Source organism: Sinocyclocheilus rhinocerous, unplaced genomic scaffold (genome assembly GCF_001515625.1).
Source record: "Sinocyclocheilus rhinocerous isolate Xijiao unplaced genomic scaffold, SAMN03320098_v1.1 scaffold1780, whole genome shotgun sequence".
Classification (NCBI taxonomy): Eukaryota; Metazoa; Chordata; class Actinopteri; order Cypriniformes; family Cyprinidae; genus Sinocyclocheilus; species Sinocyclocheilus rhinocerous.
In genome coordinates, this window is record NW_015664762.1 from 177,072 (window position 1) to 199,030 (window position 21,959).

At 37.0% G+C, this 21,959-nt stretch overlaps 1 protein-coding gene across 2 annotated transcripts in view; it reads right to left on the reverse strand.

Annotated features, from left to right (window-relative positions):
* LOC107730460 (glypican-5-like) overlaps positions 1 to 21,959 on the reverse strand; it is a 111,583-nt gene that overhangs the window by 69,746 nt on the left and 19,878 nt on the right. Inside the window, exons 3-5 of one of the 2 annotated variants that reach the window (XM_016541307.1) lie at positions 15,711 to 15,856; positions 13,470 to 13,529; positions 12,449 to 12,571 (exon numbers count right to left, since the gene is read on the reverse strand). In XM_016541307.1, coding sequence (XP_016396793.1) covers positions 12,449 to 12,571; positions 13,470 to 13,529; positions 15,711 to 15,856 — 329 coding nt within the window. The remainder of the gene's footprint in view (positions 1 to 12,448; positions 12,572 to 13,469; positions 13,530 to 15,710; positions 15,857 to 21,959) is intronic. The other variant, XM_016541309.1, reaches the window with a different exon arrangement.

Consider the following 21,959-nt stretch of genomic DNA (forward strand, 5'->3'; position numbering starts at 1 on the left):
GGGGGGGCATGAGATTCTTGGATGAGCCCGTTCTAGCTATAAATTAACTGAAGGAAGTAGCTGTTTATGGGAACATTTACTGGTAAATCTGCCCCCAGTCTCTTAAACATGGTCACCAGTTCTGCCTGTTCACTGTTAAAGCCTCTTCCCTGAAGCATAAAGCGGCAGTTTGGTGAGAAACCAAATTCACACACAAACACTAAAGGCAGTCCGAGTGTGTGTGACCCTGTGGATGTGGCATTAATTGGTCAGCAGTAGCGCCCCATGCAGAGAACTTCCTGTTCTTTGAACTCGTCCCAGAGTTTTTAACATCTCTTACACTTTCACTGTTTTCCTCATAATGATGCACAGGTCAGTGGCACACAGCAGTCAATGAGCTCCAGATAACACTGTAATAAGGGTGTGTGTGTGTGTGTAAATCCACTGAGATGTGTTCTCAATTATTTCAGAATTTCAGAAGCGAAACCTGGACCTCCCATTTGCGGGCTGACACACACCATCACACACACATACACATACATACACGCATATACTGTACACACACTAATCATTTAGATGCAGCAGATGATGTCACTGCCTGAGATTGCATCTCTCCCATTCTATCTATAGTCATTCTGAGGCACTATTTCCAGCACTTTTTTTAAAACACGTTCCTGAGAATGCATGGGCAAAGCTACGGAACATTTAAACTCGACTCTCTACAGCAAGAGATGGACAGAGAGTGAAACAGAGTGCACTGAATTGATCAAAAGTGACAGTTAAAAACATGTTAAAAAAAGTTACAATGTTACAATTTAAAATATATTATTCATTATATTATTTTAAATGGTAATAATATTTCACAGTATTACTGTTTTTACTGTATTTTTGATCAAATAAATGCAGCCTTGGTGAGCATAAGAGACAATTCAGCAATTCATGGCATACAGTTAGACACAGTCTAATCGGGTTGTATACTACATATTTTGACATATGTAGTATGTCATTTAGGTGCATACTATGTTGAGTTTACATACTATATATTGCAGAATTAGTGTGCTATTCTGAACATATCTCTGTCTATTGCATTGAAAAGCAATAAAGCACTTTAGAAGAAAAGCACTTTAGTGAAAGTGACGTGACATGTGGCCAAGTATGGTGACCCATACTCGGAATTAGTGCTCTGCATTTATCCCATCCAAAGTGCACACACACAGCAGTGAACACACACACACCGTGAACATACACCCGGAGCAGTGGGCAGCCATTTTTTTGCTGCGGCGCCCGGGGAGCAGTTGGGGGTTTGGTGCCTTGCTCAAGGGCACCTCAGTCGTGGTATTGAAGGTGGGAGAGAGCGCTGTACACTCACTCCCCCCACCTACAATCCCTGCCGGTACGAGACTTGAACCCGCAACCTTTGGGTTACGAGACCGACTCTCTAACCATTAGGCCACGACTTCCCCATCTATTTCTTAGTGCTTCTTTACTGCCCCCTATTATAGTAAACGAGTATTACACTCACAAACAATTTAACGATTTAGTTCTTTCTTTGGATAAAAGAAAAAAAGATCAGTTCAGACTTGATAAACAACTTTAGAATGTGTTTTCACACTATTCTTTCTTCTGAGCACATACACACACATCAAAGGTTACAATGTTATCAGATAGAATACTGAAAAAACACAAACCAGAAAAAAATGCAATACTATAATCATATTCACTGTGCTCCAACTATACAGTCCAAGTACAGATGGCATATTGATAATTCATTAAATCAATCACTCTAAATACAAAACAATAGAAGTCTTTGTAATGCTTACATACATTATTAAGGTTGCTCTCTATCTCTTCCCCAGCGGGCTTTCCATCAACGTCATGCAGATCAATAACAAACTATCAATGCACGCAGTCAATTTGAATGCAAATGTATGTGCGCAATGAAAACTATATTTAGTACAAAGTTTAAATTCCTTGTCAACAAAAACACATTCAATATCCGTGACGTGTGCATTTACACCTCAACATGTTCATTGTTTTGCAGTTTATTTGCAGAATCAGAAATTATGACAGAGACTGAATGCCTTTTTATCTGACTGTGTCCTTTTAGTAACAACAGGCCAGATGTGCACAGCTTGTGCAAGCATCAAAGTGATGCCAGTGGCTTCAAGTTGGCACTGGCCGATGCCAGATGCAGAGTGGCCGAAATGTTATGACTGAGGGCAAATTTGGCAGAGTGCCATTGGACATATGCATGGACATATGCATGCCTGCTAACATCTCTCAAGTTCACAACCGTCTGTCTTGGGCAACAATGAACTGGTCAGACACGTATGCCAGACAAAACCAAACAGGTTTAAAAAAAAAAAATTGCATACACGCATTGCAGATAGGTTTCACAAAATTGTTAGTTAAACACCTGGCAGAACAGCACAGGTGCCGTTTGTCAGGCAACAAGAAAATTACCCAAAAAATGCTTCTCAGTTCCCTGTAATAGTCTAAAGGTGCTATCCTGCCACCTAGTGGTAAATAACCTTATTGCAAAGTTTTACAGAAAACATGATTGAAAAGGCATCAAGATTGACAGGTGTGTGAATGTAAACACATTCAGTATGATGCAGAAGAGAGAGATATAAGGAGAGAAAGCTTTTATATATGTAAACATTATTTAAACGATAAACTACTTTATACATGACCATTAAAAAGTGTAGGGTCAGACTCAGTACAATAAAAAAAAGAAAAATGAAATTAATACCTTTATTCGGTAAAGATACAATAAATTGGTCAAAAGTGACAGTAAATTCACTTATAATGTTAAAAAAGGTTTATATTTTCAAATAAATGCTGCTCTTTAGAACTTTCCATTCATCAAAGAATCCTGAAAAAATGTATCACAGTTTCCACCAAAATATTAAGCAGCACAACTGTTTTCAACATTGAAAATAATAATAAGAAATGTTTCTTGAGCATCAAATCAGCATAATAATAGGATTTCTGAAGGATCATGTGACACTGAAGACTGGAGCAATGATGCTGAAAATTCAGCTTTGCATCAGAGGAATAAATTATTTTTTATATAATCTATTAAAACAGAGAATAGTTATTTAAATTGTAATATTTATCAATGTTCCTCTTTGTACTATTCCAGTGATTTGTGGTCTGTGTATTTAGCCTGTAGATGACAGTATGGGCTCTTCTTTCAGATTTGGGGACACTCAATTCCCAGCAGCAGACTACATACTAGTTCTGTATGAGAACTGCAATAAAGATCAGATATTCACAGATAAACTTGATCCTCTTTTGTAAGTTGCTTTGGATTCAAGTGTAATCTGTATGCTACATCTGTATGAACAGAGCTTCTTTTCCTGTTATATCAGTTCTGAAACCAGCACAAAACACACAAACTCACTCTCAGACATACCCGTCTATCTCACAATTAAGAGAAATACACATTAGACACCCACATTTCCAGAGACAAACTTTAACACATAAACAGATGGTTTATGTCTATGATGGTTTTAGTCTATGGACATCACGAGCATTTAAAGACCCCATAATTTCGAGACCAATTAAGAATTTTGTGACTTGTAGTCCATGTGTGTGAGCCTTGAGACCATCATATAACAAAAGATAGCCGCTCTGTTCTAGGTCGACTTTCATACTGTTGATATTGTGACTAGGGGACAATTTTGGCACAACCCCATTATGGTGGTGACTGTATGTAATGGATGTTGCCTTAAAAACAGAACTGTGAAAAACACAAGAGATACAGAGTACAGGATCCACATGCGGGCAACAAAAAGAATTTGAAAAAAATGTATTTGAATGCAAAGGAACTAAACTGAACTAGAAATCATGAACTGGTTTGAACCACACATATTTACATTTACATTACTAAATGTGTTTATTATTTATACAATTTATTAGTTTAACAATATACATGTGTTAGTTATAAAATGATAAGGTGTAGATTTTATTAGCTATTAGTTTTTAATGCATTCCCTGTAATTATGTCAAAATCTAGTTTCTAAACAAAAGGCTAAGAACATTCATGAATACTAATATCAGCAACAAGACTTTAAGAATCTGGTCTGCTGAGAATCATCCAATAATTCTTGAATTCGTTAAGATGAAGTGATGCGTGTGGTGTGTTATGGTAATTGTGGGAAAGGCAGTTCGCAGAATTCATTTAATTGATTTCAGGTCTGGAAAATCCCCTCCAAGACATGTGGTTCACTGCATGTATTGTGGGTAATGGGGGCATACATATTTATTCATGTTAAAATCCTTTCTTTTTCAATTTGTTAAATTTGCAGGTAGAAATTAAAGAATTGAGGAAGCCACACATTTACCCATAGGCCTTTCCCATGTAACACATAGTGCATACATTCAAACCTTGAGAACCATCTCTTTGATCCAAACAGAGAGAATGTGTTCCAAGATTACAAGGCCACACACCATTCAGCTATTTCTGCTCATGTGAGCGACTGAACATAAACTCTGAGAATAACAGGACATGCATGACGAATGCCACATGGAGCTCACACAGACAGCTGGCTGCACTTACAGGCAGGTGCACAGCCAAATATCTCCTCCTCCAGTTATACCTTAGGCCAAGGGTTTTCAGACTGGGGAACCAAAAAAAATAAAGTATAAAAATAATAAAATTAATAGAAAATAATAAAGTGTAAATAATAATAATAATAAATAGCAAAATAAATATAATGAAAAAAGTACAAAAATTCCAAAAAAAAACTATTTGGAAAAAATGAGAGAGGTCTTTGCTCACGTGAAAGTTGGTCATTTGGGGAGGTTGCCAGTTATAAAATTCTGATGTTCGCCTTAGCTAGTGCCATTAAATGCACTCCCGAAAAGAGAAACCGAAGACTGCTTTGTGTCTGTGTGTGTGATAATCTCAAATCCCTGTGTGTGTGTGTGTGTGTGTGCGTGTGTGTGTGTGTGTGTGTGTGAAAGATCTGCTCTGCTCCACTAAATCTGCAGAGAGAGAAAAGAGTCACGTTCGGTCTGCCATTGTTAATTATTTGGAATAAACGGAGGCGTACAGGAAGGAGGACAGACCCATGGAGTATCCTGTACTCTGCGGGTCTGTTATAACGCTTGTAAAATAAAGGAATGTGTCATCGGACAGCAAGACAGGGCAGCAGGATGGTGTTTCTGGAGCCCATCTGATAGATGGTGTGTGTGTGTGTGTGTACCTGTTTTTCTATTCTGGTGGGGACTTAAACCTGAATACACACAGACTCATGGGGACTCGTGTCATGGTGGGGACCTAAATTGAGGTCCCCATGGGTAAACAAGCTAATAAATCACACATAATGAAGTTTTTTGAAAATCTAAAAATGCAGAAAGTTTCCTGTGAGGGGTAAGTTTAGGGTTAGGGTTGGTGTAGGGCGATATAATATACGGTCTGTACAGTAGAAAAACCATTACGCCTATGGAGAGTCCCCACAAGGATAGCTGACCAGACTGTGTTGGGGGTGGGGGAATGAAGCTGTCTGGAGAAAGATTCTGGCTCACACAGAGAGTGAGACGACACCAGTGTTTCAGTCATGCAAAGCAGGGTGGAGGTGGAGGTCAAGGACACCACTGTGACGTGCCTTTCATTTGCTCTGCGAAAACAAATATGAGCTTTTGTTTCATAATGTCTCTTCTACTACCCTATCCCACCTTGTTTCTCTATTTTCCCCTCACCTCCCAGCTGAAAAGACCTGCTGTGTTTAAGATGATGGAGGCCAGCATAGGATGCTAGGATGCTCACAAGGCTTCTTAACTACTTTCACCAGTATGGCTACTTTTCAACAAGCTTCACTAACTAAATTAGCTGTGAGGAAGGAGAGAAGTAAGAAACGAGAGAGAAAGGAAAACGAGGACAGTCTTGCTGAAATTACCAGTTTAGACTACCATTGAACGAAAAGCTTCCCACCAGGCTTCTTAACTAGCATAACCAGCAAGGCTACCTTGTTATCCTGTTTAGCCTTCTAAATTTTGCTTTTTTAGCTATGAGGATAAAGGAAGAGAAAGAAAAAAGGGTGGAAAAAAGACAGGCATGTTGAAATGCCTGTTGAAACTTAGTCTAGACTAGTATTAAACAAGAAGCTGGAATCCCACCAGGCTTCTTAACTAACTTAACCAGAAAGATCCAGTACCTTGTGATCAACATATGTTTTTTTGTTATGATGGTGTCCTGATGTCCTCACCAGGCTTGTTCATTAACTAGTGTAACTACCATGACTATCTTTGTTAACCTGCTTCACCAGCTTCTTTACTTGTGAAAAGGAGGGAAAGAGAAAGGAGAAAAGGAGAGGAGAAAAAGAGAAAAAAAAACCTTGTTGAAATGACCATTGAACAGAAAGTTAGTGTCCTCACCAGGGTTCTCAACTAGAATAACCAGCAATGCTGTTGTACCTTGGTTAACCTGTTTCAACATTTAAGTTGTGAGGGAAAAGGAATGAAGAGGAGAGGGAATATAACAGAATACAGTCATGTTGAAATGACCAACTTAGCCTAGGCTAGTATTACAGTAAGCTGGTAACCCACCAAGGCTAACAAGCTTCCCTAGCTGATGAATACTTGAGAAAGAAATCAGGAGAAGAGATTAAAAATGGTAAAAATCCATTTTTGGTAAAATGACCAACAATACCAGCAATATAATGGTGTGCCTACCAGACTTCTTGACTAGCTTAACTCTGAAAGTACCTTATTTGGTCACCAGCAAATGTTGTTTTTGATGCTGCTTTCCCCCATCGTTCCATAACAAGCTTTTGAACAAGTTTAATCAAGTCTACCGTAGCTTTACTGGTGACACCAGCACTAATTCAGAATAAACCATTCACACTGCTCTAAGCTGGTCTTTTCAGCAAAACTATCCTACTTTTCTCCACTATCCTCTTATTCTTTCTTTCCCATCTCCTCAAAGCTAATGACGCGAGCAGAAGCAGGAACAGGAAGCGTCTTTAAGGTCAGCACTCTGGAGGAGGGCTGCGAGTTTCTCCCAGAGAGACGCTCTCCTCTCAGGGCCTGCACCTCTGACTCTCTGATCTGCCCACAGGGAGTGTGTCAGAAAACTGATCCCTTTCATCTCCTCTAGGGCTCCCTTCTGAACCCAGTCTCTCGTATTTATTTGATTTCCATGATGCTGTTTGATGACTCAGAGTGTCTGCTGTCCAGTTTGCTGTTCATCTCGCTCCTTTCTCACCGCATCGTCACTCCTTTGATTCATAGCTACACTGTTCTGTGCAAAAGGCAAGAGTTCCATTTGACTTAGCTAGAAAAGTGGATTAGATGATGTAATGCAGTTGAATTTATTTGTCCGTTGTCTTGAAAAATGAATGGGGGAAATTGTAATGCTCAACATGGTGGCTATGGGAAACAAAGCCCTGTCTTCCAGTTAAACAAGTCAAAGTTGACGTTCTAAAAGGTCTAACCTCAAAATTTCCTTCCCAGCTTCAGAACCACTGCAAGTGGGGGGCCAGCACTACGTGGGAGACCCCTCATAACATTGTGAGCCTGTTTAGAGCTGTTTTACACTGCACAGAAGCCAAATCTAAGCTGCAAATATACTGGGAGCATAAATATATTTACTTGGATTCAAAATAATGGGAAACAATAGATCACAGCCATGCTGATATTACATTGATACTGAAAAAGTAGAAAACCAGTCTAACTTACATCATGGTTAAGTGTTGATTATTTCATTTATTAGTAACACTTTGCAGCAAGGTTCAATTTGTTAATATTACTTATGTTTTGAGCAGCAAATCAGCATATTAGAATGATTTCTGAAGGATCGTGTGACACTGAAGACTGGAGTAATGATGCTGAAAATTAAACTTTGCCATCACAAGAATAAATTACATTTTAAAATATATTCAAATAGAAAACTGTTGATAATATATGATGATAATATAATATAATATAATATATTTATAAATATTAAATATTTATTTTTTAAAGCAGTTATTCAAATGCAAGTGTTTGAAAGCAGGTGCATTTCAGTCATTTAAAATAGAAACAAAACAACAAATTAAAATAAAAGAAATATGGAAATTCTGCATAATTTATATTTGCTGATGATTGTATATGATTACTGAGATTAATTCATGCAAATAAATAAATAAATCTGCTAACATCTAATCAAACCTGTTTTAATCTAAAGAAAGGACTTCAATTTTTGAGCATCACCATTTCTAGCGTTTCCATCAACCACCCCACACACACAAAATCAGAATTATCAACACCAGTCCTCACCAAAGACGATTTTAAATGTGTCTCAGTGGTGTGATCTGTGGATGAGGGCCACACACAGAGGAAGAGACAGAACAAGGAACTGAGATACTGAGTAAGAGGAAAGAAGGAAGCAAAGAGAGAGAGAGAGAGAGAGAGAGAGAGCAGATCAGGCTGACTGAATGGTTTCCAGATGTGTGAATGATAAACAACTGGTTAATCGTGTGGGCATAAAAATCTGTGGCATTCAGAATCTCTGACCAAACATCCCAGACTCCTCCAGAACCACTACCAGAGAACGGACACGCATGGACAGATCCATATGCACGCAAACACATGCTCGCTTTGTCGCCGTTTCTTGTCTGATATCTACTGTTGAGTATTTCCAGAAGCCTAGCATGAAATAGTTGAAAACAAATGGGAAATCAAATCTCCATCCCATCTGACATGCTTTGAAGTCATCTGTGCATGAACAGGAACCTTCACGTATATAGATTTGACTGATGAAGCGAATGTGACACAATTACAGAGAAAGAGACATCCATGTGTGTGCAATATTTATTCTCTCTATATGGATTTTGCTCCATGTATTTAGAGGGCACATTCCCAGGCTGGGTGTTGGGATTCTCTCCTCCACTGTTTAACACACAGAGCTCACAGGAGGCCCTTTGTTCCAGCTCCAGGCGGCGGGGGACCCAGATTCAGCACAGCGGCCCCTGAGAGACCTCCCTGCATTCTTCTGCAGGACAACGCCATCCACACCTCACCTTCAGAGGTGGTCACTGCATTGCTATCCCTCCAGTCTTTGAATCTTGTCTATTTATTCATGTCTACTAGCTACTTCTCTCTGACTACCGCTGTTTCACACTGACAGCAGTTTGTTTCAAAAAGTTTTGGTGATTTGACATAACATGAGGGACTAATTTCAGCTGATTTCTTAATGTAAATGAGCAGTGACAAAATGCAGCGACTATCAATGGGAGTGCAAACAGTGAAGTTCAACACTTTTTACATTTTAAAAAATAATAGAGTGACTGTAGTGATCACTAGCGATGAAATCACTGTCAGTGTGAATAAAACTTAAAGGTATGGTTCACCTGAAAAAAATTAAATTTTGTCATAATTTACTTGTGATGTAGACACCAGCCTGTTTCTAACAACAATAGTCCTCTTTGACTTTCACTGCATGGACAAAAAACACAATTTTCATAATATCTTCTTCTGTGTTTCACATAAGAAAGCCTTACAGGTTTGGAAAGACATAAAGGTTATTAAATTATGAAAAAAAAATCATTTTTGGGTGAACTATCCCTTTAACTGTCCACTTTTAGGACATACATAAACACCCAAAACTCAATGCCCTAACTAGGTGTGACACAAAAAGTGATAAGTGATTAAACACGTCTTCCATTTTAATAAGAATTTTTACTCTGACCGACCATAACCACAAAAAACAATGAGATAGAAACCACTGTAACTGTGATATTGTCATCTGCCTGCAAAATGCATCCTTTTCCATTGACAGCTGGTAAAAATGGCTAAATATCTTGTGTGTATGTTGTATTATGTGTGTGCATTTACATATTCAAAGTAAAAAAAAATGGTATGGTATATTATTGTAGAGTATATTCTACATATTGTAAAGACGTTTTTTTTATAAAAACTCTGGTCTTAAAAGCATGAAATGGATTACCTTTAACAATTGTGTCCAGAACTCAGTGCTGATATACAGAGATGGAAGAGTTATCTTATCTTGAATCTTATTTAGTTTGGACACAGTTCTGAGACCAGCAGGGATCAAATCTCAGATCAAGGGATCAATCTAAATCTAAACTCACTCTAAACTGGAATGTGAGATTATCAATCAATCCATTCACCGGTGTAGTTTGAGGTCCACTGCGAAGAGAGAAGTTCTGCTCTGTAGATGGCTAATGGATTATCCCTTGTGTGATTTGAACCTACAGCCTTTGGTTTCCCAGCCCAGCTATTTAGCCACTGCATCACACCACCCAACTGATCAACAGTTGTGGTGAAGTTTTAGCAGGAAACAAAGTGAGACTCTTGAAGACAGCAGAGAGTTGCTTGGAGTAACACCAACCCGAATGTGAAAGAGCATCCAATGCGAGTCATAGAGACCCTGGATGACTTAAGGTAAACTGCTGAAAAGCTAAAACTAGCTTAAAGTGGTTTTACATGGTTTCTAGCTGGTTGCTAGCTAAACAAGTCTAGACATTCACATTCATTCCAAATAGCTACAAAATGTTACAAATATCTTGTATTGTTTCTGTTCTGCATCTTGCTGGCAGACAGACTGTTCTGTTGGAAACACAGAGTGTTAGGCCAAATTTCAAAGACTGCTTAATTGAGAAAGAAGAAAAATGTCAGACAGAAACGGGGGTGAAGAAAAGACAACTCTTTTTTGGACTGCAGTAGAGAGTGTGTGTTTTTACTGGAGATCACAGTCCTTACATGCTGCTCCAAGTCAACATGAAATCTACATCAACCCTGTTTGCTTTAATACAAGTTCCTGGTCTTATGGGAATGATTCACCAGTGCATAATTGTCCAAAAACAACAACAAAACAAAAAAAGTTTGTAATTTTACATCAAAATGTAATAATTTGCTACAACTCAGAAATAACTTCATTGATTGATAAAAAAATCATCATAATCGCTTGTTTGTTTTTTTTAATTCCCTTCCACAATCCATTTTTTACTTGAAAAAATGTCACATTATGGAAAGCACAAGCTTAAAAAATACAGCATGTTCTATAAAGCTTTTGACCAAGAGTACACAAATCATCCAGTACCATAGTATACTAAATATCAAAGTAGCATTGCATTACCATCTAACACTATGGTACCACCAGTACTTTTAATAAAGGCATTAATATGGAGGAGAGCCATATATAGATTATTTCTATCTGTCTCTCTTTTGTGCTGCATTGTTGATGGCCAGGATTTGGCTGGTTGCTATAGAGATTGATGGGAGGCAGGGCAACCACATTTGGGTATGGGGGACGGAACGAGTGCGAGTGAGGGAGAGAAAGAGTGAGAACATTGTCATAATTGCATGTTCTGCTGATGGTGCTTAAGAAGTGAAGCCAGCAGGGAAATGAAAGACAGATCGCCGTTTGCAGCGTAACCTCTCTGAGAACGAGAGAGTGATAGATGTGAGAGAAAGAGAATTTCATTGGGCCACAAACACCACAAAACAGCCTTGGCACTATACAACAACCCCAAATCACTCTGAGACAAAAACTTGAGAGAATTTGGAGAGAGAGAGCACAAGAGAGAAAGAAAACAAAACTTGGCAACTTCAACGTCTCCTGGCTGTTAATGCTACAGAAATCCTCTGTGTTACCTTACATCGGTTAAGCCGTTTGTCACTGGTCGTTAGGGTGAGTTATCTTTTGAGGCATGAAATTAGAGCCAGACATCCATTCTCAAAGTAAACACTTCTCTCTGAGGGGCAACAGATTTGTTATAAATCTATTAGGAGTCAGTTGGTGTGACCCAAAGGTAATTTGTTTGTTAATGGAGGAGCTCTGTGGGTGCGTTTGGCTTTTCCATCTGTAATTTCTTGAGTGATTATTTGCAATGATGTGTTTCTTTGTTCTTGAGAGCCCACATACACATACCAGACCCAAGACAGATGGGAGCTGGCAAACCTCTGACTGTACAACTTCAGATTTGCATTGGGTTTACCCTGCTGAAAAAACACTTAAACTAACCTAAGCTGGTCTGCAGCTTGGTCAGTCTGAAAAGTGCCCAAAAGTGCTTCTGAAGTGGCATTTAGGAGTCTTTACAAGACAGACTTTTCAGTTTAATGCTTTTCAGGGGTAGCACACATGCATTTACACTTAAATTACAACTTACAAAGGCTGACGTGGGTCAGGGCAGACATAGTTTAGTCTGGCTTTTATGTGGCATTGTGTATTTATGCTGAATTTTGAGCAGTCACAGAGTAGCCTTAAACCGGCTATGTAAAGATGCCTTAAAACCAGCCAGCAGACCAGCATGACCAGGCTAAGGGAGACCAGCTAAGACCTACAAACAAATTTAGGCTGTTTTTTTTTTCTAAGCAGGGTCAAGAAAAACATAATTAGTTTTAGAAGTAACTGTTGTGTTGTGCACTAGCACATACACAGTTCATCTCACACTTTGTCCTAACCTCAAAACCAGTTTCTAGTGAAAAGTAATTTATCTGTCCACACTGAATGGCTCACCTTTTGACTACGTCATCTCCACTCCAACACGTGAGCTCGTCGATGCCCATCTCTCCCTCGCACAACGTCTCCGGAAGTATGGAGAAGAAAGACTTATACCGGGAGATATACCCAGTAAACTCCCTACAACACAAATCAATAAATAAACAAGACATTCCGATAATAAGTAATATTGTGAGACGTAAAAGTTTTTATATGTTTTGAACGATAAATCCAGAGACCCCATTGTTAACAACAGCTTTAGGAACGTATTTTGAGGCTATTTGAGGCTATAAAATAAAATAAAATAAAATAAAATAAAAAAAATTAATTACATTTAATTAAAATATATATATGTTAATTAAAAAAGTGTGTGCATATTGTTCCTCTATCAGATGGATTTGGTGGAGAGACGGAGATGAAAAATTGTCTGTCCAAACAAGTATATTTCAGGGTTGACCTTTACAGAGACGGTAGTTACGGGTCACATGCTTAGTAAGGAACCAATCAGGCAACCTGAAATTACAATTACTATTACTGTTTTTGTAATTGTGAAATTACAATTACGGTTTTCACACTTTGGTTTATTTGCTTGATCTGAACCCAAGTTTGATTCGATCCCTCACCCATCAGACCACATTTCTAAAAAAAAAAAAACGTTCAGTTTTCAGTTTCTAAATAACATCCAGAGTCAATATCGAACAAATTATGTGTTAACATTAGTGGTTCACATGCAAAAATTAGGCCAGACTGCATTCATACCAAATCTGAATCAGATGGGAAACCACATGAACCATAGTCAGACTTGGGTACAACTTTTCAGCTTTCACAGCAACCAAACAAACCAAACTCTAATGACAAAAGGGCTCAATCAGCACCAATAGCACTAGTGTGAAAACACCCTAACTGGTAAGGTAGTAAGTGGGTAAAAAGAGGCAGAGATAATCTATATTACCCAAGGAAAGCACACACAGAGATTCAAATTTTAAGTAAGATTATCAGAAATAAATGCAATTTTTTTAGTAAATATATTCATGCTTACCGTGCAACTTTTTTCAGAGTTCTACCTCCATCGCTCTTGGAGGTTTTCAGAGGGAGTGAACTGATAACGGTCAAACCCCCAGTACAAGACAATGGAACAGTCCAAAGGAGGATGAGGCAAGCAGTTTGGAGGACAGAGAGATGGAATAAACCAAAGGGCAACAAAACAAGGGGAGGGGATGATGGTGAGAGGGAGAGAAAAATCATGAAAATCATTCATGCACATGCAAACCAGACCTGGAAGATGGGTTATATCACACTAGCAATGAAACTCAACCAGGCGGATTCAGGAAGTACTGAGATCAAACTGACCAAACCGAGATCACAACAAAAAGTATTTGAAAATTAGACTAAAAGAGATGTATTTTACATTTACAAATGATGTAATCGAATCATTCTGTGTTTAGTGTTGCTTTAATGCTTCAAAAAACATTACTAATGTCTTTAGTTAAATGTATCCATGAAATTAACAATGAACTAAGAATTTTTACTTCCAGAACCCTACTGTTGAGCTCCATTATTCATGTCAATGGAGATTCAACATGGATGTAACAGACCTAGCAGTCCATTAAACCATTTAACTATGTATAGCATTGTGTTCTGACCTCTGATCTTAATAATGATGATCACTCTAGCTATTCTTTGAAAATAATTGTACATTTTTAATTTATAAATTTCCTGGCTTGCTTGACAGAGCATTTCCGAAGACTTTTAGTGCAGAGAGATGATGTCATCCGTACAGTGATGAGTGTTTGCTGTCCTCTGCTCCACCGACTCCTGCACACCGGAAAAAAAACCTAATATCCATTCATCTCTCTGTGTTCCTGCAGGCAACAGTCTCAGTGCCAGTTACAGCACTGCCCTTGCCAGCCTACCACTTAGTGATGGCTATCTGCAGCGTGTGTGAGGGCCTTCAAGATCTGGGTCTGAAGACACAATGTCCAATAGCATAATCAGGGTCTTTTGAGATACTTGCCAAATGGGTAAATGTGTCTGTTTGACCAAAGTGTGTGTACCAGCATGTATATTTACACACTTTATGACATGTTTCTTATTTCAGACAGCAAGGAATCACATGGCCTAGCAGAGGAGTTTTTAATACAGATGCACAATCTATCGGTAGTCATAGCCATATCGTTCGGTATTAGTGCTTTTATTATTGGAATAGGTCTGATTAAAAAGTTTTAAACAGATAATAGAGGTTAGTTTTCATGTACATGTCATAACGCTTTCTATGCCAGATTACAAAAGTGTATTATATAGTAGGGATGCACCGATACCGATACTGGTATCGGTATCGGGCCCGATACTGGTCTCCTGTACTCGTACTCGTTAAAATGCCCCGATACCAAACGCCGATACCACAGCATGTGATAAGTGCCATATTCAGACAAAGAAACACCAACAACAGAACAACAGACAGCGGAAAGGAGTTAAGGATGTCTGCTACGAAGTATATGTATGCAATGAATATAACGTAAAGTGGTATCGGTGCATCCCTATTATATAGTAAAATAGATGGACACATTTAAAAAAAAATTTTTTTGAATGTTTTGTAATGAACCCTTAAAAAATACAGAATATGGGATGTTGGCCAATAGTTTGACCATGATGTGTCAACAATTAATAGCAGGGTTAAAAATAAACACAAAGGAATACACAAATGAAAATAAATAATACATAAAATAAAATATATGATATGATATACAAAGGTACATTTAATATAAACTTCAATGCATTTTTATTGCGTGTGTGTGTGTGTGTGTACCTACTTAACCATATTTTGGGAACAAATTTGTACCCAAAAGTGAGCTAAACCTGACAAAATCTCCAAAAACCTCCCTTTGGGGACGTCCTCATTTGTAAAACTGGTATAAAAATAAAGTAAACAAAGTTTTTTTTTAACAAACCTGTGTGTGTGTGTGTGTGTGTGTGTGTGTGTAAAATTATTAGAATGAAATATATGAATATAAAATAAATTTATTAAAATAAAAAATATTTTAAATTGTTTTAGATTAACTATAACCTGTCAACTAGCAGTAAATTTATAATATTGGTTGTCATATCAATTATCGGGATTGGCCAATTAATTTAAATACTGGTGCATCCCTAATTTATCATTTAAAGGCAGATCTTCAGGTTACAAAAAACTCTACCTCAAGACTTTGAAGTATCAAAGAGCTGTAAAAATTGGTTTTTCAATAAATGAGTCTTGGTGACAGAACAGAGGATCCAGCCTAACCTGTAAAGGTGAGCCAACATGCCGATCTTATCGGCTCCTGGAACGTCCGGTGAGCTGTTGGCAGGTGGCGGTGTGACTGAAGTTGGAGGAAACGTTCTGACTGTGGTTGAAGACACATTTGAAGAGTGACCACATACCTTATCCACCTGAAAGACGGAGAGACAGATGAGAGAGGGTTATGTTATGTCCCTTCAGGAAGACAGAACGGATGACGTAAGTGTGTTTGTCTCTGTGATAAATGAAACTCTAATGGAAAAGCAGAGACAGTAACAGATCACATTGGAAAGTACCTACCATGATGGAGGTAGGTTCTCAATTTGCATTTGCTTTTATATCTACACCTCCTTCACCTCGATTTCTTCCTCGTTCTCACACACACATTTAATCAATGCCGTTTCATCCCACTAAAAGCTCCAGCAGACGTCACCAGTCCATTAGTCAAAGCAGACCCGACTACAACGATCCAAAAGATTAACCTCAGTTTCTGCCCTCTCCTATCAGTCACCTTTAATAATGACAATTTTATGTGGCATTAATAAATCCTTATCTCCTGCATCATTTGTCATTGCTCTGGGAGCTCGGACGTGAAGTTGGAGGTCAGACAGTCTTTGCTCCGACACTCGCTTTACTTCCTGAATGAATAACAAGGTGCAACCCTGCAGGACAAATACACTGAAATAAATACTGTGAGATTGGAAAGAAATGTACAAAACTGTCACTGGGGCGGTATCCATTCAAAAGTTACTAATAGGTACACTTTTTATACTAATATTATGTACCTTTAAGGTACAATTATGCACCATTTAGGGCTAAATAAGGTTCAAAAGATGCACCTTTTAGCTTTTGTACCTTAGTGTACCATCCCAGTGACAGCTTTGTACCTTTTTTCTGAGAATAGAAACAATTTTCACTCAGAAATTGCTGGTAAAAGAAATGGCAAGTGGCGTGACATTTTAACGTGACAATTTAAAATGACATTTTGAAGTCGAAAGACTTATTTACATTTTATAAACAGTTTTTATGGTGATGTGGAGAATGTTTATGTTAGCAGGGCAATGTTTCACTGCACTTACGAAGTCCAAATTTATGAAGAAGTCCTCAAAAATATAAAACTGCTAAAATGACTTGACTTAAAAAAACAAAAACTGCAAAACTTGGTTGGAACACTTGTAGAAAAGTTCATATATGGACTAAATGTCCTAAATAATTAAATCTAAGTCCTAAGTAAAATCTAAAAATGCCTGTGAGCAAGAGAGTATTAGGCTTGAGATGAGCCTTTACTACTGAATGCAAAGAAATGACTAGACTACCACAAAAATGGGTTCAGACGCAACAATGAAACTTAACTGCATCTGCGCCACAAACTTTACTGTTTCGCTTCTTTTTATTGAATAAAAACTAAAATTTTCATTTTTAGTGACTTTAAATCAATCTGTTCACTACGAGTTAGTAAAATTATATGAGTTTTATTCCAAAATCCACAAATAGCACCTCTCTCTCACACACACACACACACACTTGCGCATACAAACAGAGTCCATAAGAATCAGATGTCTTCCTGGACACGATACCAGGCTAAAGGAAAAGAACGTTTAAAGCATTTATTAAACTACAGTATATTTAAGATATCTGATATCAGTACATTTAATATAATAGCTTTACATTATTAAACACTGACATGTGTTAAATATCAGCTTTAATGAATAATAATAAACTGAATTGGTGTCTTTCTTTTACTTTTAGAAGCCTTTGAGCCTAAAGGGAATGAGGCATTATGAGTATCGGCCAAAAATGTGGTGTGGAGTGCTGGGAAAATATTAGTGTTTTGATTTTGTTGTATTCTGTGTAGTTTATTGATTTACCCTCTATTGTAAATATTTTCTATCCTCCTTTTTGACGAACAGCATGGGAACCATCGTTTCCCCGTAAATAAACTCAGCGGTGGATTTTGGACCAAGATCTCAAATACACAGTGGTTATCCTTGAACCGTCATGCATTTTATCCTGTTCCACGTATAATTTCTTAATCCTAGTCAGTTATATGTAATTGAGGTTAGAAATCAGCTGCAGTTCTGCATATTTAAAAAAAATCGGATTCAAGCATAAAGAAACTCTTTTAATATCCTGAAAAGCTGAGATTCAGGCAGTTACATGAGCTTCTTTATGCATGGATGGAATTACTCTCCGGAAGTTTCCCTATGCCCAGTATCAAATTATTTTCCATTCGGAAAGTCTGGGAATTTTTTCCTGTAAGGCTTGGCTCATTTTATAAGTTAATAAAAATTCAATAAATCCGCAAAGTCTTCTCTCTAAAACATGACAGACGTTCTGATGGTAAAAAAAAACAAAATGTCTGCAGCCCAGAATGAACCCAATGGCCTTCTCCCGATCTCCTCCTCTTGTAAACAGAGTCCAGAATATTTTGAGATTTGTTCATTTTATCAACAGTCAGAGGTGGTCAAAAACACATTTGTAGTGTAAATGCTGATCTTTTCTGAAAACCCTTTTTTAGAACAGTGGATGATTGAGAGGTGACTTCTACTACAGTTAACTCACCTGTCAATCATCCAAAGGGTTGTATAATAAAGAGTGTGTGTGTGTGTGTGTGTGTGTGTGTGCATATATATATATATATATACCCATACAAATTTGTGAACTGTATATATTTACTTCACGGTTGTGCAAAACGGCACTGCATTGTTGGGAAATCTAATCATTGTACGAATACCATGAAGGAGAAAATGGGAAAATGAGAGAGTTTGACAGTGTGCACCTCCACGGTGTGGAAATTTGTGTATATTATATTATATTATATTATATTATATTATTATTAATATTTCTGTTCTATAAAATGTGGTTTTGATACAGTAGCTGTTCAAATTATGTAATATTATTAATTATTTTGTTATTTCAACCAGAATTTAAAAAATATATATATATTTTTTTTTTTTTAATGGTGAGGGATCTTCACTAATCCAACAAGAACTGGTTGAAGACGAGCATATTAGTTTATCTTCAATTTGTCTCAGTTCACCACTATAAGGCTTTTGGTGTAGCAATTACTTACACTGCAACTTGTTCTTTAGTATCCATAATAATACATTAATAATGAAGATATTTCCAGAACAATTTTTTCTGCTCCTTGGGATGAAACAATATTTAACAAGTATTCATCTAGAATAATGGCCATCAGTGTCCTATAACAGTGTTTCCCAACCGGGGTGCCGTCTGTCGAGACCAGGGGTGCCGTGTAAAAAAATACTAACACCACATTACAGCGAAAGCCAGAGTCTTAAACGAAAACACAGATCTTTAATAAGAATCGAAAGCATGTGAAAATAAGCATTAAGCATGCGTGTGTGAGAGAGGGGCAGAACTGACCTCAACAACACCCTGATCTGTGACACTAAACACAGTGGGTCATTCCACTGGTCAACTGTTACTCAATTACCTACTGTTGAAAGCAGAGGTTTGCTCTTGTCTGGCGAGTATGCGTGCACCTGTCCGTCCTTGTAATATCTGTGAAATGCCAGCATGTGGAACATTCGGGGTGTGATTAGACGGGTCTGAACAGTGCTTTATCCCATGTGGATGTAGTCTCAGTGGAAGAGCTGTGAGCGCCTGGCCTTGAGTAACAGACGGACTGTGTATTTGTGGTTGAAAGCGGGTGATTGGCTTCAGTTTTACTACAGTGTGCTATGAGGAAGGCTAATTTAAGGCATGTGATCTTTATATGTGGCAACCGCTCGATCTATATCATTTATAGAGGACTGTCTGTTTTAAAGACAGGCTTTTCCTTCAATCGTCATGTTTATGTAAGTCTCTCTCTGGGGGAGTATTGAGTTACATGGTGTGGTGATGGTGTGTGATGAAGTTTACTGATGTAAGAATCCGCTCCAGAGGCAGCACAACTTTCTCGGTGCTCTCTTGCCCAAAACGTAGAGATAAGATAGATAGATAGATAGATAGACAGACAGAGTTTGGGGTAACGCATTACAAGTAACGCGAGTTACGTAATCAGATTACTTTTTTCAAGTAAGTAGTAAAGTAACGCATTACTTTTTCATTTACAAGAGAATATCCGAGTTACTTTTTCATTATAAGTAACGCAAGTTACTTTTTTTTCCAATTTATTGATTGACAGCTCTCCTGTCCCCATGTTGAGAGAAATCAGAAGATGTTACTGTAGTTCTAAAATAAATATGAATATGCATTAATTCATCTCACTCACAAAAAAACTTTTTATGGAGTATATATAATTACAAAATATTGTAATGCATTACTTTTAAAAGTAACTTTTCAAAACACGGTAGGTAGGTAGGTAGGTAGATAGATAGATAGATAGATAGAATAAGGAAAGAGAACAGTTTACCAAGCTTACGTTTCAATATCATTAAGTACATCAAATCAGCAATGAAATCTGAAAATGGTATCATAATTTTTGCCTATTCCACTCAAATCACACCCCAAAGGTTGTTCTATAATCTGGATGAATAGAATAGAATAGAATAATGTTTTAGTCATGATTTGTTATTAAAATAAAACAATATTTAAAAAATATGTATATAATTTTTATATAATTTTTCAATTATTAAATAAACAAACATATTACTTCTTCAGCAACACACAAAAAAGTTCTGTTGCAATTAATGCTTTCTTAAAAAAAAAAAAAAAAGATCATGGATCATCTGGATTTTATTTTATATTAATTTCAGTTACCAGTCTCAGATGATTAACTACTAACCCACAACACCCTCAGGAAAAAGAGAGAGACAGAAATCAGCAGCGAGGTTTAAATTGTGGCACATCCAATCATGTTTTATGTTTTGCATTTGAAGATGCCGACTGGAAGTTGCAAATGGAATTTACAGCCACTAAACGAACAAACAACAAACACATTGTCTGTCGCAATGGACATTTCTAAGCTGTGCATTGCTGTATATGTTTCCTATATGCTATTTGTCTCCTCAGTCTGTCTCAGCCAAGTTTGTGGTCTGGACACACACTCCACCTCAGAAAGCTTCCCAGATTTAAATCATTCTCTCTGTCATTCTCACTTATTTACTTACACACGGGTGCTGAGGATCTGTCCCCAGACTGGCTGACTCAGCGGCTGTTACGCTCACTTTCCTCGCCTCTCTCCTTTCCTTTCCTCTCCTCATCTTGTCCCTCTCCTCTACTATCCTCTCAGATCTCCTTTTCACTCCTCCTTTCACTCTAAACCGTAAATATTCTGTTTACGAGCATATTTTCTGTTTCTCGGCAGTTTGTCATAATCATTCACACATCATTTGCAATCTGGTTTCGCTGGTCGCCAGCCTCTAATGTAACTGCCTCCCCAAAACATCAATGTAAGCAACATTTTGAAAGATGATGCACTGGGAAACCAAATCAGACATAACTCTGTTTAGGAACCAAAAATATGCATGAGCAAAAAAAGCAAGAATGAGGAAATTCTTCCAAGTCCTCTAAAGGTCAGGCTTCTGTTACAACATCTCCATTCAGTTTCTTTAGAATCTGGGTCACTATCGACGTCCCTGATGCACTGGAGTGTTATGATACAGTACTGGTTATTTATATATTTAAAGCAGAGTAGCTTTTCTAGTAACACACTATAATTTTCTTGGGGTGACAAGCAAAAAAATAAATAAATAAAAATAAAAATAAATAAAATAGAATAAAAAAATTAATAAACTATGACATTATATATATATAATAAAAATAAAGTGGAAAATAAAATATAAAATATAAATATAAAGCAAAATAAAAAATATACTACATTAAATTAAGTTCAAGTATGAAGAAAAAATATTTAAAATAAAAATAAAGTATAAAATAAAGTATAAAACAAAACAAAACAACCAAAATAAAAAAATGTTAAATTAAAGTATAAAGTAAAAACTATATATATAATAAAAATTAAGTACAAAATAAAGTATAAAACCAAACTAAACAAAACTAAAATAAAGTAGAAATAGTAGTTATTCTAGTAAAAAGCCATAATTAATAATAATATAATATAATATAATAAATATAATATAATATAATATAATATATAATACTCTGCTGTTCATCCATGCTTTAAATTCAGTGATAAATTTATTTATTTACTTTTAATTTTACTTAAACTTGTGTTCAAATTTGACTGTCACCTTAATTGAGATCCTCACTGATTTTGTGCCAGATAAATATTCTCTGATGTGTGAAATAAATTACATGTAGTGATTACTGATATAATGTTCTATTATA